At 36.5% G+C, this 24,621-nt stretch overlaps 3 protein-coding genes across 7 annotated transcripts; 1 reads left to right on the top strand and 2 right to left on the bottom strand.

Annotated features, from left to right (window-relative positions):
- The first annotated feature begins 242 nt into the window (after positions 1 to 242).
- Positions 243 to 4,749, top strand: LOC130740346 (glutamate receptor 3.6-like). The gene is made up of 7 exons (XM_057592921.1): positions 243 to 402; positions 763 to 1,062; positions 1,306 to 2,657; positions 2,741 to 3,018; positions 3,322 to 3,353; positions 3,443 to 3,849; positions 4,067 to 4,749. The coding sequence occupies exons 2-7, from the start codon at positions 795 to 797 to the stop codon at positions 4,550 to 4,552; spliced, it is 2,823 nt and encodes a 940-aa protein (XP_057448904.1). The 5' UTR covers positions 243 to 402; positions 763 to 794; the 3' UTR covers positions 4,553 to 4,749.
- A 474-nt stretch (positions 4,750 to 5,223) lies between these two features.
- LOC130740347 (serine/threonine-protein kinase/endoribonuclease IRE1a) lies at positions 5,224 to 16,390 on the bottom strand. The gene is made up of 7 exons (XM_057592922.1): positions 16,067 to 16,390; positions 15,741 to 15,972; positions 13,966 to 15,437; positions 8,035 to 8,207; positions 7,270 to 7,516; positions 5,959 to 6,262; positions 5,224 to 5,758 (listed from the first exon to the last, which is right to left on the bottom strand). Exons 1-7 carry the CDS (start codon positions 16,219 to 16,221, stop codon positions 5,618 to 5,620), a joined length of 2,724 nt encoding a protein of 907 aa, XP_057448905.1. The 5' UTR covers positions 16,222 to 16,390; the 3' UTR covers positions 5,224 to 5,617.
- Positions 16,391 to 17,912: 1,522 nt separating this feature from the next.
- Positions 17,913 to 23,689, bottom strand: LOC130740344 (protein PIN-LIKES 7-like). Of its 5 annotated transcripts, none has more exons than XM_057592919.1 (11): positions 23,565 to 23,689; positions 20,973 to 21,192; positions 20,765 to 20,844; positions 20,393 to 20,517; positions 20,096 to 20,217; positions 19,796 to 20,008; positions 19,353 to 19,472; positions 19,156 to 19,256; positions 18,994 to 19,046; positions 18,704 to 18,889; positions 17,913 to 18,469 (listed from the first exon to the last, which is right to left on the bottom strand). In XM_057592919.1, the coding sequence occupies exons 2-11, from the start codon at positions 21,108 to 21,110 to the stop codon at positions 18,345 to 18,347; spliced, it is 1,263 nt and encodes a 420-aa protein (XP_057448902.1). In that variant the 5' UTR covers positions 21,111 to 21,192; positions 23,565 to 23,689; the 3' UTR covers positions 17,913 to 18,344. The 5 variants fall into 5 exon arrangements, with proteins under 5 accessions (XP_057448902.1, XP_057448901.1, XP_057448903.1 ...); XM_057592918.1 differs by lacking the exon at positions 23,565 to 23,689 and adding an exon at positions 21,968 to 22,078; XM_057592920.1 differs by lacking the exon at positions 23,565 to 23,689 and adding an exon at positions 21,440 to 21,555.
- Between the last annotated feature and the right edge of the window lie 932 nt (positions 23,690 to 24,621).

The following is a 24,621-nucleotide window of genomic DNA, read 5'->3' as shown; positions in this document are numbered from 1 at the left end:
TAATATCTACACTGTTCATTTCAAAATCCAAGGTCACAGACAACGTATGGTCACAACCACTAGTGTCCTTTAGAAGAATCATTATCAGACCCAACACACTATGCTCCACTGTGTGAGGAAGGACATGGTCCCCAAAATTTAAGAAATTCACCATCACGTTGTTGTCATTCACCTTATATTGAAGCCAATTTCCCACATGAAGTTGGATTTCAATGGCCAAGCTATAGATGGCAACAGGGACCACTTTAGCACATACAAATAAAAAAACTCCCAACATGTGGTATCAAATTTTTTTATGCTCAATATTATTCAGCACTAAAATTATCCTTTTTGTTTTTTCCCTCATGTTTCTCTATTCTTCTAGTTCTTCACTTGCCCATATTTTCCACAATGCTTCAGCAGGTACAGTTCTTCTTTTAATTGTCAACTTGGAACAAGCTTTACTTTTTCTGCATGTAGTTTTGTTCTTCACATGTTGCGGTTGTCGTTTGATGCTTTTTGCTTTAATACCCGGGAATTATGTGTTTTATTTTCTTTCCTATCTTGCTTGTGTGTTAGGATTTGCTTAACCTCTGAACTTGTGATAACACACCCTTTTCTTGGGAGGTTATGTTTCTACTTTCTACCTCTATGCTTGTGATTGCTTCAGGAGTGCCTTTTGATTGAGGGCTGCAGTATATAATTTATTTGTAAGAAGTCACATGGTTATGATATGAGATGTTAATGCTTAATTTAATTGTTTATACTTTCTTTCCTTTTTAGTGGCTATTGTCCTATAGGCAACAAATCCAACCATGATTAGAGTTTGGTTGTTGGCTTTACTGATTCTGTACAATGGGTTCTCTTCAACTGGAGCTGGCATGGATAATTCCATAAGACCTGATTTTGTGAATATTGGGGCTCTCTTCTCTTTCAATACTAGTGTTGGTAGGATTGTAAGAATTGCTATAGAAGCTGCTGTTGCAGATGTAAATTCAGATCCAAATATTCTTGGTAAAACCAAGTTGAAGCTCTCACTCCAAGAAGATTCTAAATATAGAGGTTTTCTGAGCATTGCTGAGGGTATGTCTTTATAATATCACTGATATTATTAATTACCCTTTCCATGGCTTAAAGCTTCAAATCATCTATTTCTAACATGTTTGGATCAACTTTTTTTTTCCACAGAATCAATTCTGGCACACAGAAGTTTCTCTCCCCCAGAATTGATTCTGGCTTTAGAATAAATATATAGAAGAATTTCTAAACATGCTTGAATTCATCACTTCAGCTTGGTCAGATTATAATTCTGTTGTGTAATTACAGTTTTGCAGATCATGGCGAGACACACTGTCGCGATAATTGGTCCCCATAGCTCTGTAACAGCTCATGTCATAACTCATATTGCAAATGAGCTCCAAGTTCCTCTACTATCATTTTCAGCTTTTGACCCTACCCTTTCGTCACTTCAGTTCCCATTTTTCATTAGAACTTGCCACAGTGATCTTTATCAAATGACTGCAATAGCAGACCTTGTTGACCACTATGGGTGGAAAGAAGTTATTGCTGTTTATATTGATGATGATAATGGGAGGAATGGAATTGGCGCGTTAGGTGATAAGCTAGCTGAAAGACGATGCATGATCTCAATGAAAGCACCTTTGAGGCCGGAAGCAACTCGGGAGGACATTACAAATGTGCTTGTTCAGGTGGCTCTTGCAGAATCAAGAGTTATAGTTGTTCATGCCAATACTCTCTGGGGCCCCAAGGTGTTCAGTGTTGCAAAGAACCTTGGGATGATGGGAACTGGTTATGTATGGATAGCCACTGCTTTTCTCTCTGCTGTGCTCGATATAAATAGCCCTCTCCCTTCAAATGCAATGGATGAAATTCAAGGAGTGTTGACACTGCGCGTGCACACGCCCGAGTCTGAGCTCAAAAGAAGGTTTGTTTCTAGGTGGAAAAACTTAACTCGTGGAGAAACTGCTTATGGACCCCTTGGAATGAGTTTTTTATCCCTCTATGCATATGATACTGTGTATGTGCTCGCACATGCACTTGATGCGTTTTTCAAGCAAGGGAACAACATTACTTTCTCAATTGATTCGAAGTTATCTGCAATACGTGGGGACAGCCTGCATCTTGATGCTTTGAACATCTTTGATGAGGGAAAATTGTTGCGTAGAAAGATTTATGAGGTTAACATGACTGGTGTTGCAGGTAGATTCAAGTATACATCTGATGGAAACCTTGTTAATCCTGCATATGAAATTGTCAATGTGGTTGGGACGGGGTCTCGTAGGATCGGTTATTGGTCTAATTACTCTGGATTATCAGTTGTTCCCCCAGAAGCTCTTTATTCCAAACCAGCCAATCATTCCAGGGCAAGTCAGAAGCTATTCCCTGTGATTTGGCCTGGAGAGACAGACCAAAAGCCTCGCGGTTGGGTCTTTCCAAACAGCGGAAGGCTCTTGAAAATTGGAGTGCCAAGAGCTGTTGGTTACAGTGAATTTGTCTCACAAGTACCAGGCACTGACTTGTTTCAGGGATTCTGCATTGATGTATTTCTTTCTGCAGTGGACCTGTTGCCTTATGCTGTTCCCTATAAGTTTATACCATATGGAGATGGTAAGAACAATCCTAGTATCACTGAGCTTGTCCGTCGGATCACAATGGGTGTGAGTATCATGCCAATAATCTTTTGAGGAGTTTGGATGTTTTGTGGTAATATGCTTAGACCAGTTTTCTTCTTCCCATACAGGAATTTGATGGTGCAGTAGGTGACATTGCAATTACTACAAGAAGAACAAAGTTGGTGGATTTTACTCAGCCATATGTTGAGTCTGGTCTAGTAGTAGTAGCCCCAGTTAAGGAAGCAGAAACCAGTGCTTTGGCCTTTTTGGCCCCATTTACACCAAAAATGTGGTTTGTCACAGCTAGCTTTTTCATATTAGTGGGAATTGTTGTTTGGATTTTGGAGCATAGGGTGAACGATGAGTTTAGGGGACCACCGAAAAGGCAATTAGTCACTATATTATGGTGAGGAAATCTGTTATCACTTGTCACCCACTTTTTCCTATGGCTCATTGTATTTAACATTTTTTACAATCCAACCAATGTCACGGTGAAGCCAAAATCACGGTGGACAGAAGCAACTTTCCTTAGCTTTGGCTTTTGTTGCTTCTATCCACCATAACGTTAGCTTCACCGTGGTTCTCGAACGAGTTTCCATACATGAACATATATCAAGGTTGCAATTTTGCTACTATATATGTTTACTTATATATATATATATATAGCTTTTGATATTTTTGTGAATTTTGTTCCTGTTGTGTCTGGCAGGTTTAGTTTTTCAACTATGTTCTATTCCCACAGTAAGTGCTAGTTCTTAATCAACTGTGACATTCAAGATCCAAGTGGTAGCTTCCCTTTGATTAATCAATGTTTTTTTTTTTCTATGTAGGGGAAAATACAGTGAGCACACTTGGCCGCATTGTGCTGCTTATTTGGTTATTTGTAGTCCTTATAATTAACTCAAGTTATACAGCAAGCTTAACATCAATCCTCACAGTGCAGCAGCTTTATTCGCCGATTAAAGGCATTGAATCTTTAGTAAATAGCAAGGATCCTATTGGTTACAAGCAGGGTTCATTTGCTAAAAATTATTTGATTCATGAGATTGGTATTGATGAATCCAGGCTTGTTCCTTTAAAAACACCAGAAGAATGTGCTAAAGCACTCAAAAAGGGTCCCCAAAATGGTGGTGTTGTTGCTTACGTCGATGAGCGTGCCTACATTGACATCTTCCTTTCAACCCGGTGTGACTTTACTGTTGTAGGTCAAGAATTCACCAGGAACGGTTGGGGATTTGTAAGTATCCTCCCACTTATGCTCCTAGTTTTCTTTGTTTTCACCACTTGTTCTTTACAAATTTACTTTGTACCATGTCATTTCGTTTTTCCTTTACTAACAAGAAACCATAGATATTTTTTTTTTCTCAAATACTCTGCTCAATGGATTTTTCTGCAGCTCATTCTAACTATCAGTTCCCTCATTGAAGTATGTCTTGTCCTTCATTTTTCTTCAGGCCTTTCCCCGGGACTCACCACTAGCGATTGACCTGTCAACTGCCATTTTGCAAATGACAGACAATGGAGATCTACAGAGGATCCATGACAAATGGCTTTTGAGCCATGCCTGCATAACACAAGGTGCAAAGCTTGAAGTGGAAAGACTCCAACTTAAAAGCTTTTGGGGCCTCTATGTAATCAGTGGTTGTGCCTGCTTGCTTGCTCTATTCATATATCTTATACAGATAGTGAGGCAGTACAGCAAGCACTGCTCAGATGATCATGAGTTAACTGATCAAAGCTCTGGATCAAGATCTTCACGTCTCAGGACTTTCCTTTCATTTATGGATGAAAAGGAAGAAACTGTGAAGAACAGGTCCAAGAGAAGGAGAATGGAGAGGATCTCAAACAGAAGCAGTGTGGGAGGATCAACATCCATAAACTCCAATAGAGACTATTGTCAAGCATCTCCATATAAAAGTGATTATGGTAATGAAGTCTGATTGTCTAGCCACTTATACCAAATCTGTGTCACCCCTTTTGCAGATAGCCAAATATTAAGTTAATAGTAGTACTTTTCTTTCTTTAGTAGATATATATGGAGTAATCCAAATTTAAGTTCTTATATTTGATTCTCATTTTCAACATATACCAAAAAATGTTATCAAATATGAATATAATATAACGCCATTTTTAATTCCATGCTGTTGTCTACAATCGTGATAATACTGTCATATACTCGTCCTATGTTTCTAACAGATTATAATTTGATATTTGCTTGTATTTGATTATCTTAGATTAAAGTCTTGCTTCTATTCTTGCGTTTTCAATGTTTTTGCGGATTTTATGATATATCACGTCTACAAAGGAGAAGGGGCTAATAAATAACAATAACACGTGTAAATAACAATAGCACTGTCTACTCTCATTATAGCAAACTTGTGTATATTCATCATCAGAATATAATCCTGGCAAATCTACAAGTTTGTTGGTAAAAGACTGAAATTTGTCATTCAAAAATTAAATTGAAAATAACTAATATATACATGACTTGATAGACTCAGTACAATACAAGCTGACACATCATATCATCAATAACCTAAAATAATCACAGATAAACTGAACAATTTCACAACTAATAACCAATTTATGAACTTTTCAACTAGAGACCGAATAAATCAGTATAAATGAAAATTCATTCACCTTTGTAATGTCACAATTTTATCTCCTTGTGTAACAGCAACGGGCACTATATGACCTTGGAAATTATGAGAAATTCGATATACTGAATTTTCAATTTTTTGTGACTAAGTGGTTAAAGTCAAGTAAGTTCCTAGATCCTAGCCTTGTAAAATATACTAATATACATTGAGTTGAATCCTCACACCACAAGGGGCTATACAGATGGTCTTCCATTGAAACCTTGTGTTAGATTAATCCGTGACAATTGTTCGCATATGTGTTACATGTCTTGAAAAATCTGCCAGGTGAGGTTATAAATCCATGCTGCAAACAACTGTTCTTTACCTTTAGGTAAATTCTCAAGCCATCCAAACAACGCTAAGGCACTAATCGCCTCTAAAATATCTTTGAAAACATTCATCATCTTTGCAATATTGGCAGATAACCTTGTACACTTCAATCAAGAGCCTCGGGAATCGACTTGCAAAGTAGTCATTAAATCCTTCTGGAACAGGTCCAAGCAGCTCCTAATAAGGCAATAACAAAGAAATTATAAGCCATGATGATTCTAGGAATACTTGATAATCAATTCTTGGTAATTTCCCAGCTTGCTAAAACATTTGTCCGTTACACATGATTCTAGATAAGGGACCTCCAAAGTAACTAAACAGGTTCATGTGTTTATAGAAGAAAAAAAAGAGTGAAAATGCTAGTAAAAAAAACAAACCTGTATTTCTTGAGGCAGTTCTCTATAATGATTAAGTTTGTTTCTCAGGACCCTCAACAAGTCTCGAACACTGTCAAATTTATATCGCCTGTAACGACCAATGTTTGTAATGAAAGCTGGTTCCATCTTTTCATCCCATTTTGCACCTAAAGCCACTGGAGCAGTGCTTTCTAAGGCATTCAAAAGATCAGAGGTGGCGTCTCTATCTTCGAGTTCCACCCTGTCACTGGCCTCACGAAGAAATGAAAGTCTCATCTCAGAACTCCAAAATAGAGGATGGTGCAGTACTTCAATTGCTTTTGGCCTGAGAATTCACATGAAGAGAATAATTTTAATGATTTTTTTAGCTTAAACTGACAAACACAAATATATACTTCCAGACCCTCTAATCATCGAGAGCTATCAGCTAGGGAATATGGTCCATGGAATAAAATCTCAAATTTGTCAATTTGATGATCACATTCAACACTTTTGCTAATTTCTAGGGGATATAAATCATTTTGCACTGGGCGCAGCCATTTGCTAGGATGCACACAATGTACCATGCACTATTAGTTGTATTCCGTACGGTTAAAGTCTCTATTATGATTTCCCGAACTTATGTTAGCGAGCAACTCTTGGCAATTAGAAAAAAACACCAAACTGAATATCCTCACATGGAAATTATCTTGAAATATCTGAATTGCCACTGAAGTTAAAAAAAATTCAGTAGCAGATGCTCATGCAGCACCATTAAATCGAGGTTTTGGATAACATCCATTGGAGATCAATGCAAACATGTTCCAGAAGGTTGCATTAGTTCCATAACAGCTTGAGTGCATGACTGCTGTCTGCAGTGCATTCAAGATGAAAACCTCCATGTCTAAAACTAGGGCACAACAATTTTTATTTGTAAAAGTTTATTAAAACCAAAGGCAAACCATTCCCAAATGTTAGGCTCAACTAAAAGTAGGTCTAACTGATATCAGCAGATGGTGAGGTGCTCAAAAACTCATAAATACAAAATATTGATCATCATAGATTTGTCAAAATAGGATAAATGGATAATGCTTTCCATTTTATTATGCATAGAAGTCATGTTGATTTGAACTTTTGAACTCTAAAGAAATAATCATAATTGACATGCTATATATGGATAGTACCTAGCAAACTCAAAGTATGCATGTTCAAGGCAACAATGATTCATATATAAATACATCATTTATATTGCATATAAATAAAGTCAGCATAACAATATGCAAACTACTAACGAAAGTGTGAGGGCATATATTTCTATTGTCCTAAAAATCACATTGAATGAGAATGATATACCTTAGATCAGGGTCGGGGTTTAATAAACAAGAAATAAGATCTTCAGCTTCAGGCATGAACTCCACTAAGAAAAGATCTTTTTTATTTTTCACAATATTGACATCACGCTCAAGACGTTCTCCAAATGGGTGTCTACCTGCGGTCATACAGAAAAAAAGGACACAACCTAAACTAAATAAATCTACAGCCCGAGTTTGGCGTCCTTGAATAAGTTGCTCTGGTGCTTGCCAACCTGAACTGCCACATCCTGCAATATAAGTCACTGAACATTATTTTAAGATTAAGAATAATGAAATAGTTAAGCTATGTAGTTAAATACATGTAGAGTAAGTGCATGTTTAATTTGGCATCTTTTCAAAAGAAGAGAATTTATCACTGGAAAGCTGTTTTTTCAGAAAAATTAAGCAAAACTAAATGTGTGCTAAAGCATACCACCCACACCAAAAAAAAAATAGTACATGCTTGATTGAGTTGATTCCCCCTTAAGCAAGGTTTCAAGCTCGAGTCTTGTGTATGGAGGGGGGACCGCTTGGAGAGCTACCCACAAAGATGTGGATGTTCCCACCTCGAGCAATATTGTCTCTCATGAAGGATACTTGTATTATACAATAAAACCCAAAAAGGTGGGAAACTAAAGATGAGAGAAAAAGTTCAGTGAATTTTACTTATAGATATAGAATCACCAAGATGATAAATCTCATGCTAGACACAACCAGCAACTCTCATGGACAATGCTAAAAAAACACGCAGACATTTTGTCCTCACCAGTAGTACTATGACCCAAAGAAGACATATCTTCAAGAAGCCGTTTGCTAATCCCCATATCAGAAAGCTTGGCACATAACATTCTTTCCTTGGTTATCAAAACATTTTGAGGTTTCAAATCCCGATGTATTATTCCTAGCTCATGCAGATGAACAAGCCCAGAAACGATATCCCTGTGTTGCAATGTAAAACATCAAAAGGACTTTAACAAAAAAATAAACAAATAGGAATAAAATAAACACTGAGAAAGTAGTCATCCATGTCTGAGCTATCACTAAATGAAGACAACTATCAAGCTCAAATGACTAGGCTCAACTACAAGAATCGTAAATGGAAACTAAACAGAATCTTTCATGTGCATTCATAAACATTTGTTCTTGGTTACTACTCTGCAATATTTTTGCTACCATATCATTTATCCATTTATGCCATCCTTATATTTTCTCATCATCCGGGATTCTCTAATTAAAATCATGCACAAATTATTCTAGTCAATTATCTCATATTCTCTTTACTAAACTGCTACCTTAGATCTTGCAACCCCATTGATCACCCATCCAATTGTTCATAAAAATTGTCTCCCCTTAGTTGAAGCAATGCCTGTCCATATCAACCTCAACAAAGTAGATTTCCTAATCTAATACTATACAATGGTATAAAATCTTCATTTCTATTTCCAATATCAAACCATTACGTGCGGGCTAATCTCGGAAGTTGGTGCCCTAGTTATTACTAAAAGGCCCGACAAAACTCATCCATGCATACATATCTCACTTGTCTATAAAGTCAGGTCAAGTTCCATAAAGCATATAACACCAACTTCACATCATAAACACCATAGGTCCAATAGATTTTGTTGAGATATGTAGATAAAATAAATAGGGAATAAATATATTTAGTATATTTTATCTTTTATTAGGATAGATCTTTTCCTTATTTAGCTATCCCTAAACTCTTGTATATATATATGTACTCAGCTTCATGGAATAATCAATCAGAATATTTCATTCAAGTTGGTACCAGAGCTTTCTGATTCAAGTCTCCCTCTGGTTTACTAGTTTAGTTTAGGGTTTCAGCCATCGTAGGCTAACCCTTATTTTTACCAGTTAGAATTCCGGAAGCAACCACCGGCCGCCACCACTGCTGTTGGCTGCTGCTACCATAGTCCGCTGCTGCCACCACTGTGTCGTGATCAGCCGCCACCGCCAGCCGCTGCCGTCGCCGCCGGTCGCCGCTGACAATTTTTCTGGGTTTGCTTGTTTTTATTCCAGGATTCCTCTTCTGTGGTTCGTTTCTGTGTTTGAGGTCTCTTGTTTCTGTTTTTTGGCCTGTTCCAGTCAGTGAGCCTTTCGTTTGAAGTGTGTTTGGATTTGTTTGGTTGCGGTTGTTTTCCCTGTCTCTGTTTGTTCTTTTTCTTCATGGAGGATTTGCTGAAGGATAAGTCTCCCAAGGGTGAGAAGAAGAGTCTCATCTCATTTGCTTTTTCTGGGACTCCTGTTATCACTTCTGAGAAGTTGAATGAGGCAAATTATCTAGATTGGTCCAATGCTGTTGAGATCTGGTTTTTGGGTCAAGGTTTGTCCGAGCACCTTACTAAAAAGTGTGCTGATATTGATGCTTCTGAGAAGAAGGAATGGGAGAAGGCTGATTATCAACTTGTTTCTTTATTATACCAGGCAATTGAACCTAGACTGATTGTTCACTTTCGTCCCTACAAAACATGTTATGATGTGTGGAAAAAGGCACAGGACATCTATGCTAATGATATTCAGCGGTTGTATGATTCAGTACGTAATTTGGCAAATCTCCAGATGACTGATCTTAATTTGCCGTCTTACCTGAATAAGGCACAATCTACCATTGTGGAGCTGAAGTCAATGCTGGTTAATGACGATTTGAAGAAGGTGCTGGAGAAACTTGACAATATGTTCATGGTGTTTGTTTTGCATGGTCTCCATAAGGATCTGGAATCTGTTCGAAACCAGACCCTTACTAATCCCAATATTCCTACAGCGGAGGAGCTTATTAATCGTTTACTTCGTGTTCCTTCATCTGCCACTTCAGCTAGACTTGAATCTCATACAGCCTCTGATTCCTCTGCTCTCATATCAAATTCTTTTGAGTCAGGGGGTCGAGGTCGTGGTCGTAAAGGTGGTGGACGTGGAAGAGGAGGTAGAGGAAATCTCCATTGTTCTTACTGTAAGAGGGATGGACACACACAGGATCGTTGTTACTCTCTAGTTGGGTTTCCAGACAAAACTGCTAATGTCGCACAGTCTATGGAGTCCAAGGTTGAATCTGATGGTGCAAAGAACCACTCATTCTCAGCTGATGAGTACAAGGAATATCTCCAGCTGAAGGGCGCTCAACGATCATCTTCGTCAGCAACTGTTGCTCAAACCGGTAATTCTACAGTTTGTTACTCTCATTCTACACCTGTTGGATCCTGGGTTTTGGATTCCGGTGCCTCAGATCATCTCACTGGTAATCCTTCCTTTTTCTCTAACTTATCTTCACCCAAAACTACACACCATGTTACCCTTGCAAATGGCTCGAAAGTACAAGCCACCGGTGTTGGGCAGACATCTCCTCTTCCTACACTACCTTTGAGTTCTGTTCTATTAGTTCCGGGATGTGCTTTTAATCTTATTTCTATCAGTAAATTAACCAAATCATTAGGTTGTGCCATAACTTTTACCTCTGATTCCTTCTTTATACAGGACCGGAGTACGGGACGGATGATTGGAGCAGGATCTGAATCACATGGTCTCTATTATCTACAACAACCATCTTCTGCAATTTGTGCGGTTGCTGCTGAGTCTCCGAGTTTACTTCATCGTCGTCTGGGACATCCGAGTTTGGACAAATTAAAGAAGATGGTGCCTTACTTGTCGCAGTTAGAGTCTTTGGAATGCGAGTCATGTCAGCTTGGGAAGCATGTTAGGTCGTCTTTTCCTAGTAGTGTCAATAAAAGGGCCCTACATCCATTTGATGTCATTCATTCTGATGTTTGGGGTCCAAGTCGTGTTTCTTCTATCTTAGGATATAGGTATTATGTCAGTTTTATTGATGATTTCTCCAGGTGTACTTGGATATTTTTAATGAAAGATAGATCTGAGTTGTTTAGTATCTTTCAAAATTTTTGTCATGAAATTGAAACTCAATTTGATAAGAAAATTCGTGTTCTGCGAAGTGATAATGCTAAAGAGTATTTTTCTGATTCCTTTAACTCTTTTATGAAGTCTCATGGCATTATACATCAGTCTAGTTGTCCACATACACCCCAACAAAATGGGGTAGCTGAGAGAAAACATAGACATATTGTGGATACGGCTCGTACTTTATTGATCAATGCTAATGCACCTTTAAAGTTTTGGGGTGAAGCTGTTTTGACTGCAGGATATTTGATAAATCGGATGCCATCATCTGTTTTGGGTAATCAGATTCCTCATTCCATGTTGTATCCTAGGGAATCTTCATTTTGTGTTCTGCCTCGTGTCTTTGGTTGTACTTGCTTTGTTCATGATCTTTCACCAGGTCGTGATAAGATGTCTGCTCGGGCTGTCAAATGTGTCTTTTTAGGTTACTCTCGTGTTCAAAAAGGGTATAAGTGTTACTCTCCATCCACACATAAGTTCTACACTTCTGCAGATGTCACGTTCTTTGAAGATACACCTTACTTTGTTACAACTGGTCAACAATCTGATCTAGATATCTTTCCTGTGGTTTTACCTGTTCCTCAAGTGTCTATGTCACCATCTTCGGTCGTTACTCCTCAAGCAGACACTTCCACTCCATCAGCGCCAGCTCCTGATATGTCTCGTTATCGCATTACTTATGAGCGTCGCCCACGACGTACTGTAACGGATGAGCCCCACGACTCAGTTTCTGCAGGAAATGAGACATGTGATTTGGTTCCTCATCCAGCCTCCTCTCCTGCTTCGGATCCTGTTGACTTGCCCATTGCCCTTCGGAAAGGTAGTCGTTCTACTCGTAATCCCCATCCTATTTATAATTTTCTCTCATATCATCGCTTGTCCCCTGCATACTACGCTTTTGTTTCTACCATATCTTCCATTATTGTACCTAAGACTATACAGGAGGCCCTATCTCACAAAGGTTGGCGTCAAGCGATGATTGACGAGATGACAGCTTTAGAGTCTAATAATACATGGGAGCTTGTTCCTCTTCCTGCAGGGAAATCTATTGTTGGGTGTCGTTGGGTCTTTAATGTTAAAGTAGGCCCTGATGGACATATTGATCGATTGAAGGCTCGTCTTGTTGCCAAAGGGTACACTCAGGTTTATGGCTTGGATTATAGTGATACTTTTTCACCAGTTGCAAAGATGGCATCTGTCCGTTTATTTTTGGCCATGGCTGCTATGCGACATTGACCCTTGTTTCAGCTGGATATTAAAAATGCTTTCTTACATGGTGATTTGGAAGAAGAGATCTATATGGAGCAACCACCGGGGTTTATTGCTCAGGGGGAGTCAGGACTAGTTTGTAAATTGCAAAAGTCTCTGTATGGTCTGAAACAATCACCCCGAGCTTGGTTTGGCCGTTTCAGCAATGTTATTCAGCAGTTTGGGTTAGTTCGTTGTGAAGCGGATCACTCAGTCTTCTTTAGGTGTTCATCCTCAAAGACGTTCATTTATCTTGTTGTCTATGTGGATGATATTGTAATCACCGGTGATGACCAAGAGGGCATACAAGCTCTTAAGCAGCACCTGTTTCAGCATTTTCAGACTAAGGATCTTGGATCTTTGCATTACTTTCTTGGGATTGAGGTAGCTCAGTCAAAGTCTGGCATTGCTATTTGTCAAAGAAAGTATGCGCTTGATATTTTGGAAGAAACAGGCCTTCTTAACTGCAAGCCTGCGGATACTCCTATGGACCCTAATGTGAAGCTTCTGCCTAACCAGGGGGAGCCTTATTCTGATCCAGGAAGATATAGGAGGTTAGTAGGAAAGTTGAATTATCTCACAATGACCAGGCCTGATATATCATTCTCTGTTAGTGTTGTCAGTCAGTTTTTAAACTCTCCTTGTAAGAGTCATTGGCAGGCTGTTATTCGGATACTTCAATACATAAAAGGGTCGCCTGGAAAAGGTCTTGTTTATACTGATAGAGGTCATACTAGTATTACTGGATATTCAGATGCGGATTGGGCAGGTGATGCAGGTGATAGGAGATCCACCTCTGGTTATTGTGTTTTTATTGGTGGAAATCTCATCTCTTGGAAGAGTAAGAAACAAAGTGTTGTTGCTAGATCAAGCACCGAAGCTGAGTATCGTGCTATGGCTCATACTACGTGTGAGCTCTTGTGGTTGAAGCACTTACTTCAGGAGTTGAAGTTTTGTGCGATTACTCCTATGAACTTAGTATGTGACAATCAGTCAGCTTTACATCTTTCTTCTAATCCGGTTTTTCATGAACGAACAAAACATATAGAAGTTGATTGTCATTTTATTAGGGAGAAGATTCTTTGTGGTACTATCAAGACTTCTTCTGTTTGCTCTCAAGATCAGCTGGCTGATATTTTTACCAAGTCTTTACGAGGTCCCCGGATAAAATATATATGTGACAAACTGGATGCATACGATTTATATGCTCCAACTTGAGGGGGAGTGTTGAGATATGTAGATAAAATAAATAGGGAATAAATATATTTAGTATATTTTATCTTTTATTAGGATAGATCTTTTCCTTATTTAGCTATCCCTAAACTCTTGTATATATATATGTACTCAGCTTCATGGAATAATCAATCAGAATATTTCATTCAAGTGATTTCACTCACCATTTTTTTCTGTCTTGCCTAAGAAAGAAATTTGAGTATGCGACATTTAAAAAAGAGTCTAGGAAATGTGACAGTTGAAATCTATCACATCCAGTAATAGTTCATTAAATAAGATGTTGATTACTAACCTCATCAGTTTAAGTAATAGAGGAGATGGATAACTATTTTCTTTCCACATACATTGCATATCATCCGTCACTATCTCCATCTGGGCCTTCTTTAAAAATTCAGAAGCATGGTCCTTGCTAAACACTGGGTTTTCTGATATATCCGAATAATAATGAATCAAATCATCCAAGTTGCAGGTACAACGCTCCAGAGCAAGGTAAACAAAATCAGGATCATATTCAACCCCATACCAACGGACAATGTTTGGATGAAAATCAGATGCAATGAGATTTTGGATTTCTTTACGAGCTACATCATGATGAGCCTTGACAAGACGCTTGACAGCAACTTCCCGACCTTCATATGTCCCCTCAAGAACAATTGTACCATTACTCCCTTTAGCAATTTCTTTATTCGAAAGAAATAGTTTACCCACCTTGCGCCTATCAAGGTTATCAAAATGCAACCATGCTTCACTTTGAGTTTCTTTATTTGTCAGTATCTCCTCCTCAACTGATGGCAGGTGCTTACCCTGTTTGTCAACAATGATATTGTTTTTTCCTGACTTTCGCGCTCTCTTTTTCTTTGAAGGTAAGCTTTTAAAATCTGACCCACTGACTCGGTCCTTTGAGGTAACTTGTTTTATGGTCACTACAACCAAGATCATAATACCTAGGGGAAAGACTATTGCCCTTAACCATTTATTTACATCAACTTCCCTTGGTGGAGTGATCTCCATATGAGGCTGAGGGAGCATAGCTACATTATCATTATTATCACCTGACCTGATTTTTGGCTGCAAATAGGGTAAGGAATTTGGCACGGGTGCAGGAAGCATCATATTGCCACCATGAAAAGGGAGGAATCTATCAACATTAGGTTGTGATGGAAGCATCAGATTTGAAGTAGGCATTGGGAGCATACCATTCTCCTGATAAGCACTAGATAATCTTTCTATGTCAGTAGGTTCAAACAAAAAATTCTTTCGCATGCGGTAGACCTCTTTCATTTTTCTATCTTGACATGTGTATGGCATGGCAAAATCCAATCCACTGTCACTGTCTGAAGCACACTCATCATTTGTATCAAATGAAGCCTTCACAGTAGGATTTTCCTTATGGCGGCAAAGTAATAAAGCCTTAAACTCGGCCACTGCCATAGTCCACAAAACCATTCCTGACCCATCAATAGATTTTAAAAAATATTCAGTCCTCACTATCTTAAGCAAGAACTCTGGTGAATTCAGCTGTGCAGGATCAGCAAGCTCATTATTCTTTGTTCTAAGGTCATTCCTAACACCCTGCCAGTTAGCACTCCACATTGCAGTAGCAGAAACATTATCAAAATCAGCAGCACCATAGCTCCAAAGTAGCCTTCCAGTTCTAGCATCCACTTCAAACACGGTGCTCTTTTTGGATCCAAGTATAACCGCTCCATCGTCTGACATAATAGGTGTAAAAGCAACATATTCAGCAACAGATTCTGGGAGTCTCTACACGCACAAAAGGAAAATCAAGCCGATCATCAGAACAAGTTTCAACACCAGTATAATTGACTGTATACATTGCACTAATCATCGAAATCATAAAAAGATTTATTGAAGCTAACACTAAATATGCATCAAAAGTACCTTGAAGGGCTTTTTACTCAACTTACTCAATAATTACCACCGCTAAGTCGCATACAGAAAGTAACAAACAACTACTAGCCTAATGTTTATAGGTCATGTTAATTACATTGATATTGATTGATGCAACAATGAGAATGAAAATGATGTGTAAATAACGGAGAATACCGTTTTACCGAAGTGGGTGTCGTGAATGATCAATTCCCAGTCATCTCCGCATTCGATGAGGCCGGACCGAGAAGCATTGTTGATGTTGTCATTGAGGGGTTGTTGGTTGGCAGAATGGTAGATATCGGATCCAGTTGAGAAAGACCAAATGACTCTCCCAGAAGTACTGTCGACCAGATAAACAGTTCCATCAAGGCCAGCAATGAGTGCAGTAGCAGCAGCAGCAGGTTTCCTGTGAAAACGAAATAACAACTAGCAGTGACACAACAGAACAGACATCAACAACAACAAGAAATCATGGTTCAGAAATGGAAAAGGGAACTGACGGCGGTGGAAGAGAGCCGGAGAAGGGTTTTGCGGCGTGGAGGGGCACGAGTTGGGATTGCAAAGAGGATAGGGAGGAGTTGCAGCTGATGATGATGAAGAAGAAGAAGAGAAGGATTAGCGATGGCGGCGGAGGAATTGAAACGTGAAACCTCATCTGATGATGATTGAAACGTTTGAATTTTTGGGGAATTCTTGAATGTTTGGATCAAGCAACGAGAATCCGAGGTTGATTGTTATCGCCGACCCTCTTCTCCTTCTCCCCTCTTCGTGTCAAACGCAGAATCCGGTGTCGCACGATGTTTCGTGTGTTTGAATTTTTTAATACATGATTTGACCATGTCGGAATTGTTAAATTACCCTACCCTAAGTATGTTTTAGAAAAACCTTATATGATAAAATCACTATAACTTATTTTAACATGTGTTATGAGTTTCAAATATTTTAAGATGTATGTCAAAAGATTAGCTTATATGCCCAGAGTGATCGATCGCATTTTGGTTTAAGAAATGGTTATTGGATTTGTATGCAAAGGGTTTCACGATGATGAGATCAATGTCGATGCTTATGAGGTTGATATTTTTAGGAAGAGAGGTAGTTCTAGGAAGGTGTCTAATAGAGAGAGGAAAAAGATTGGATTGGTGAGTATGATTGATGAGGACTCTCGAAGAGAGGTCGTCCTAGGAAGGTTACACCATTAAGACTCGTTTGTGAGAATACTACCCTTATCCGTTATCCATTTTCGTGATAATATTTTCCTTCTACTTAATCAAGAGTGTTTATGAAGGCTAGGAGGGCTTGGCTCTTCGGCAAAAGGTTAGAGGCTTATTATGATGGTCTGAATGAAGATGCTATAAAGGAGGTAGGAGAAAATGTGATGATCAATTGAGGCCCGATGTTATCTAATTTGGCTTGATGGCGTGGGTTTGTGGCGTGGGTTTTTTGTTGTCTATATGAGGTATTAGTCGTTTGTATCCTTTGGGTCTTGATTGTTTTTGGGTTCATCTTTTTGGGTATTTTTTCTCGCCGCTTTTCTTTTTATTGCGGTTTTCCAGTTTTTTTTTTTTTTAGTTTTAGCTTCTAGCCTATTGAGTTTATTTTGCTGTAAAAAAACATGTATTTACATGATTTATATAAAATATGAATTCACTGAATTTAATCGTTAAAGGACATAATATTAGTTCAACGATTATACGTATCGAATAATAATTAGAGGACGATATTTACTAATATTTTTTGTTTTGTTTTCCTAAGGTATTATCTTTACGGCCGACATTCATGAGATTAATTTTTCAAACTCTGAAAACACCTTAACACTATGTTTGGTAGCAAAGAGAGAGTTAGAGAAGAGAGAGTAGAGAAGAGAGAAGATGAGTTGAGAGAAATATGTGAGAAATAGAATAGATTTGATAGGTTGTTTGGTATGATTGAGATAGAAGAGAAAGAGAAGAGTAAGAATGATGTAGATAGTAAATAATACAAAAAGAAAAATCAATTTTTTATTAAAATACACTTTTGCCCATCAAAGCAAGACACTGTCACGTTACTTTTTCTGTCATTATGGCCCCAATTTCATGGATAGAATAGTGAAAAGAGACAAAGAGCACAGCCTTGGCTTCTTTCTTCGCAATTTGAGAAGAGGTTTAAAAGTGCATGGGGCCCACAGATATAATCTCCCTCTCTGCTACAGTAAACCAAACCAAACACAAAATGAGATCACTTTCTTCTCCAACTCTCTCTTCACTTACTCTCTCTCACCAAAATCACTCCTACCAAATAAAGCATAAGTGAGGTCTCTCTCAACAAAACAACAATGTCATGAAAATAAAAATCATCACAAAGTATCAATTATAAACTCAAATTTTATAAATTTTGATGATAAGAACATTGCAATTTATATCTGAATTTTTTAACTAAAATTACATAGAAATAAAAAATAAAAAAATTGCACTACATAGATTTTCAAATGGACTTACAAATGGAAGGTCTAAGTAAAATAGTAAAAAATCAATACCCAATAGGCCAATATCACCTGTCCCTGTAGGGAAGGGAGTAAGAAAAATATGGGTGGACTACGAAGCAAACATATAAATTATGTGTACCAAGAAGAAAAAGAGCCTATTTTCTCACTCTTCTTTGTTTTCTGGCATGATTGATATCGGGATCAACAATGCCAAAAATTCACTAAAAAATTTTAAGCACTTCTTTCTTTCTTCTAAATGGTGTTCTTTAATTCTTTTGATGGCTGCTGAGGCAGAAAATTCAGAAGCTGAAGACACCTTAAGCTAATACCCACAAGAGAAATGTTGACCAAGCAGTAAGTGCTACGGCTGCAGCACTATATGTCCACAAAAGGATAACTGAACATTCTTCATTTCCTACATCAAACAACTGAGCCATGGTACCTGTACAATCCCATTGAAGTTAGCAACAAGATATCAATCTATGACTAATGAAAGATCATAGTTCTTCAATTAAAAGCATATAAATGTATGGTTTTAAATTGCGGTCGTGGTTACGGTTGCTGGCAAATTGCGGTCGCAATGCCATTGCGGGGACTTTAAACCCGTTTGGTTGGGGCCGCAATTGCAGTTGTGGGCGCAATTTAGAACCTTGTATACATGGAATTTACGACTTACTAATATTCATGGCAGGTGGCATAGCATACTGCATCACCAGCACATACTGAAACAATGGATCCACTGGTAGAAAATTGAGATTTGCTGCTGCTTTGACAATGATCAATCCAATAGCAGGAAGTAAGAAAAGCCTTGCTATGATGATGCAGATGAGTGTCAATGGTTTTACACTTGATGATTTCAACCCTGCCATTTAAGACAAAGTTCACAATCACATAACCATTTTTTTGCTCTCAACTGGTTAAATTATGCTGAAGATATCTGTAGAAGTTATAGTTTTTTTTTTATACCTTGAGTGAGGTTACCACCAAGCAAAAGGGTGATGCAAGGAATTGTTCCATTCCTGCAAAGGAACAAGTTCAATCAGATAAATGTTTAGTTAGAACTTAGAAAAAAAGTGGAAACTGTAGAATAACAACAATTTTGTTTTATGAGCAAAAACACATACATACCCAAGTAATTGAAGAGTGTCTTGGATCACTCTCAGTGGAGCATTCTCTCCGATTAGTAGGCTCCTTAACCATGAAACCCCACCAAAGAGGAAACCAAAAAACTGATCATGGAATTAGGAGTAAGTGAATTTAGAAACTAAACCAAGAAACATACATAACAAAGCAAAAGAAAAGAAAGAGAAAAAAAAGAAACTCACTGTAGCAATTGCTGGTGGTGACATTAGTTCTGCCAGAAAATGGCTTAGAACTTCTATCATTCTGTGCCAAGAAGATTCCTTCCCCTTGTTAGATACATTGGACTGATCTTGGTCTAGGATCTGCAAACATTCATACAGTCAATTTTGGTGGGAGTGAGAGAAAATCGTTGCCAACATTCTCATATTTTTTTGTTATACTAAGCAAGTGTCAGGTGGCAAACACGTGACTTCGCGGTCACAGGTTCAAGCCGTGGATTCAACCTCTTACAAAAATGCAATGTGTGACACCTAAATTGGATCCACAAAGTGGATCCGGATCCTCCATAGGCTCGCACATAGCGGTAGCTTTTGTCATTTTTAAAGTGTAAACAAAATTTCATTACAAAATGTTTACCTACTGAAACAAGGAAAGTTTAGCCTTAATCTAGTTTATGGGGTCTTACAATTTGGTTTTCAGTATCTCCAATATAATCAGATGGTGGCACTTCTGTCACTGAGTTTTCATTATCTTTTTGTTTGAGAAGGAGAGGTTCTGCATTAGCATCAAGATTTTTGTTGGGAACATTTAACGCCTCAGCAGCCTCAAGTTCCTTGAATCTCATTGAACAGCTTCGCATCGTCTGGTAAGTATAGGTCCAGATGAAGATGCCACCGAGCTGCAATTAACAAAACAAGATGAGATAACATGGTAGACAAAATGCTGTAAGCAAATAGTGTTGGAAAAATAGTAAGATATGCCTTACCGCCATTGAGAAAGATCCATAAGAGAGTGCTTTGTTGTGACAAACATCGCGTGAACCAAACGGACTTTTACTCTCATCACAGATAGCAGGGATAATTACAATAGGAAGGTTGCCCATATTTCCTGATTAAAAGAAGTACTCATGAAATTAGAAGATTTTAGTTTAAACCATAGGTTGTCCTCCACTGCGGCAATCTTGTTCGAGCCAGGTAGAACCTTTGTTTAAAATCAGAAGATTTTAGAGAAAGGTTTTCTAAGAAAGTCAGATAATTACTATAACTTTGATGCTATTCTATACCTGATGAACATGCAGCAAGAATAAGGCCTTCCACTTTCAGATTAGGCTTCAGCAATTTTACAAGTATCCATCCTAGAATCCCTCCGATTAAGAATGTAAGTCCAACGTTAACCGGCATAAACCACCTGCATTGCATAGATAGGTAGACAAATTATGATGTAACACAAACAATTAAAACTAATGAATGCTATTTTGGGGAAGAATTTGATGTCCTTTCTCTCTTTTTATACTTTACTTCCATTTACCAAAAATGCATAAACAACTCATCATGACCATTACTCACAAAGATAAGAATTTGTCTGTTTGATAGGCTTTTTATATAAGAAAGTCACAAAATCATGCAAAGTTTCTGTAAGTGGAAAGCTAATGTACCATGATTTCATATCTTCAAGCGAAACACTCTTTGCAAAACTGGAAAATACAAGTGAAGGAGTGAATATAAAGAACACAACCTGCAAAACATTTCAGCAAAAAAAAAGGTAACTGATACATCAGAATCATGAAGCAGAACTTGTACTGTTTCTCTTCTCTATAGAAAGAAATGGATGAGGAAGCATTGAACATGCCTTCCATCTCTTACCTTGTTCAAAGATTTCCTGAACTCTGCTGAGAGAAGATTGTTAAAATACTGAGTTGCCATCAAAGCTCCCACTGCACTGATAATCAGCACTTGAACAATTGGCATAGAAGCCACCTCCAATAGCTCCAAGAAACCCATCTTGTTTTGCTTTTCTTGTTCTGAAGTTCCTCTTCAGCTTGCTATTCAATATCAATTCTTGAATCTTGTCCTCGGTTTTATTCTGTAGGATGAAAAGGGCAGAGATGAATCATCAGAACACCAGAACCAATGAAAAAAGTGATCAACTAGTTCAGCAACCAACCAAATGACCAATGAATCATTGATGTCAAGTGGGGACAGAAACCAATCAGGAGTGCCCAAATCAATAAATGTGCTGACAATATTGCAACATCATCTTATATACACATTCAAAGTGCATACACATTCATATACTATATAGTATCAATATTCAACTATAATATATATACGTTAGCTGCACCAGGTGGTGCATGAAAGTTTTGATTTCCCTTCCCAGTTCTCTGAAATCAAGTGACAAGAGGCGTGCAGACCTTTCCAACTTAAACAATTATTTCAATCCTTACCTGTTGCAAATTGCACATGAAGTAATATATAAGAGATAAGTAACGTTCTTAATTGGTAGTAGCCTACTATGTGCTGGCACAAAATTGTAGAAACGTCACACTAGGAAAGCTATACCCATCACAATGTGGAAGTTCTCCATTCGAACAGAATTGACTCACGTAAAGGATACCGATGTTATTAAATAAACAAACAACATTGTACAAATGACTATAGATAATCAATTATGATAAATTACACTTTCATATTTTTATAACACTTTGATACATTAATTTCTTGCACAAAAGTTGCTCAAAGAATCTTGGACAGGAATTTTTTTTGTAAATTTTACATAGCTGAACAAAATGCACACATGGTTATGGAATAAATTTGATTGACTAAATAAATGAGAATTAATGTGTAGATGTGAAACTTACTATATGAAATAATGATTAGGATGGGAACCCACATGGATTAGAATGACAGAATATTAAACTGGGAAAGGGGACAAGCATTGCAGAAGAGACAACTGTTATGCAGTATGATTTCTTCCAAAGAGTAGAAGATTTTTTCAAAGTTTGAAGGCAGTAAAACGTGATGCTACAGTCTTCATTTGCACATCTTCACATGAAAGAAGCACTTCCCAGATCCCACCTTCCCCGGATATAAAGGTTTGTTCCACTTTTTGCTTCTTTGTTCCCACACTTGTAGTGTCGTTTTGTGACTTTTTCAATAGAATTTCAAAAAAATAAAGACTTTTTCAATAGAATTACTATTCAAAGAAAACGTGAACAATGATGGCACCTCTAATGAAAGTACAAGGAAAGACAGAAATTTACTTTTAATTAGAGTCATTTTATTTTGATTTGTTTTATGAAGTCATTTTATTTTTAAATTTTATTTTTCAATTGGTACAATAATTGAAAATATTATATACTAGTATTGATCTCGCACCATGCACAGATGAAATAAGAGTACTTTATCAGTATACATCAAACATTTTCATATTTCCTCTCTTTTTTTTCTTTTTTAAATACGTATATCACATAGTTAAGCTTTTTTCTAATCCTAGTTACATTTTAATACACTTTTCTTTTATCTAACTTATTATGCTTTGAATAAATATACAAAAATCATTTTAATCTTTCAGATATATATACGAAAACATAAAATACAAAATTTTCGAGTTAATTTCCAAATCAATCATTTAAAACTATTTGATATCAATTTTTTTATGCCTATTTGATATAATTTTAAACGTAAGATATTACATTCAATTATTTTTTGTATTCGGTTATGTAAAAATAAATAACCATAATTATTAAAAAAAAGACTTTGTCAGCATACATCTTAATGGTTAAAAAGTCACAATTTACTTTTATTAATTATTATAATGTCATTAAAAATTATTAAATGTCAAATTAATACAGTAGTTATTTTCGAAAAAAAATCACAATTGACTTTTATTAATTATTCTAATGTCATTAATAATTATTAAATGCAATATTAATTATTTTTTAAAATAGAGAATTATTTAATATTTAAATTACTAAAAAAATAAGAAAATATAAATATGACATCATATACCTACTAATTATAGTATGACAGAGAGCTTATGATATGGAAAGTAATGTGATCTGTACAATATTAAAGTGAAGCAGTTTATATATTTTTTTACAATTTTGTGTTTCTGGGGTATATAAACAAATGTTGCTAATTAACAATATTACTGTATTATTAGGATGTTAGTATGAATTTTTTTTGGACCTAGTTATTATTTTTGTGCTAGGATAATAATAATAATTATAAAATACTAATCATAATAATGATAAATATATGACCGGGTGTTTATTTAAAATTTAAGGTTATTAAATTTTAATTTATTTGAAATGAAAAATATGTAATTAATATTATAATATTTTATAAATCAAAGAGGATATGACAGTATTAAATAATGAATAAGAGAGAAACATAAAAGATGTACAAAGCATGTAGATGTGTTAATACTATAGAAGAGGTTGAGGTATATGAAACCTGGAAATGAGAGGTTCTGATCTGAGCAACAGAGATCTTCAGCAAAAAAACAGGGGTGAGTATTTCCTTTTTGTTATTTATTATCTATGGTTGTTTGTCACGATGCTTAAATATATTGGAGGGTTTATATTTGTGTTGAGGGAGAGAGAGATAATGATGAAAAAAAATCAAACTCAGCATTTGCTCCAATCATGCTGTGAGAAAATTTGACCAATGCCAACCAGTCAATGACTACGTATGTATATAAAACAGATTCTATGTATGTTGCCGTTTATTTGGGTCTTGGATATGTACGTATGATCTAGATCTACTCACCTACACGATGGCTTATATATATATGACATGGATATATTAAATAGTGTTAATTTTCTATTAATGAGACATGATTTTATAACTATATACAAGTTTATGACAGTTGGTAGATAGCTGAATTTTCTAAGCATTTAGTCGAGTTTAATTATTGAACGATGCCTATGAAAATTGATTTGCTACGATATGTCTACACACGTCTCATGCTTGGTAGGGGTAGGAATACTTAGGAAATAAAAAAAAAATAACTGTATACAAATAAAGTAAAAAAAGTTCATGACATTATCCAGTTAAAATTCAATATATCTCCACATTTAAATTAAACTCAAAATAAAAAAAATTCCTTCAAAAAATAAAATAAAAAATTGTTATTATTTTTTTTTAAAGTAATTAGATGCTTTGTAAAGTTGAGTTTAATTATGCATTAACAATGTCAAAAGGGTTAACACTTTATCTAATCAAAATTCATGAATTTGTCACGTTATTATTAATTTTAAATTTAAAAATATTTAAAATGAAAAATAGAAAAATGTGTCTACTGAAAGTAGATATAAATTAAATGCTTGTAAAGTTATTTATAATATATATCAATTACATTTTTTTAATAAGATGACAAATTTGTGGTAGAGCAATATAGTGATGGTGGCGAATTCTACCTTAGCTGTATTTAGAATTCCAACTCAATTTTTCTTCTAATGTAGCTACATAAGGGAAATCCAACTCAACCATTAACACATGATTAAATAAA

This window comes from Lotus japonicus, chromosome 2 (assembly GCF_012489685.1).
Source record: "Lotus japonicus ecotype B-129 chromosome 2, LjGifu_v1.2".
Lineage (NCBI taxonomy): Eukaryota > Viridiplantae > Streptophyta > Magnoliopsida > Fabales > Fabaceae > Lotus > Lotus japonicus.
This window is presented reverse-complemented; position numbering and strand designations above follow the sequence as displayed.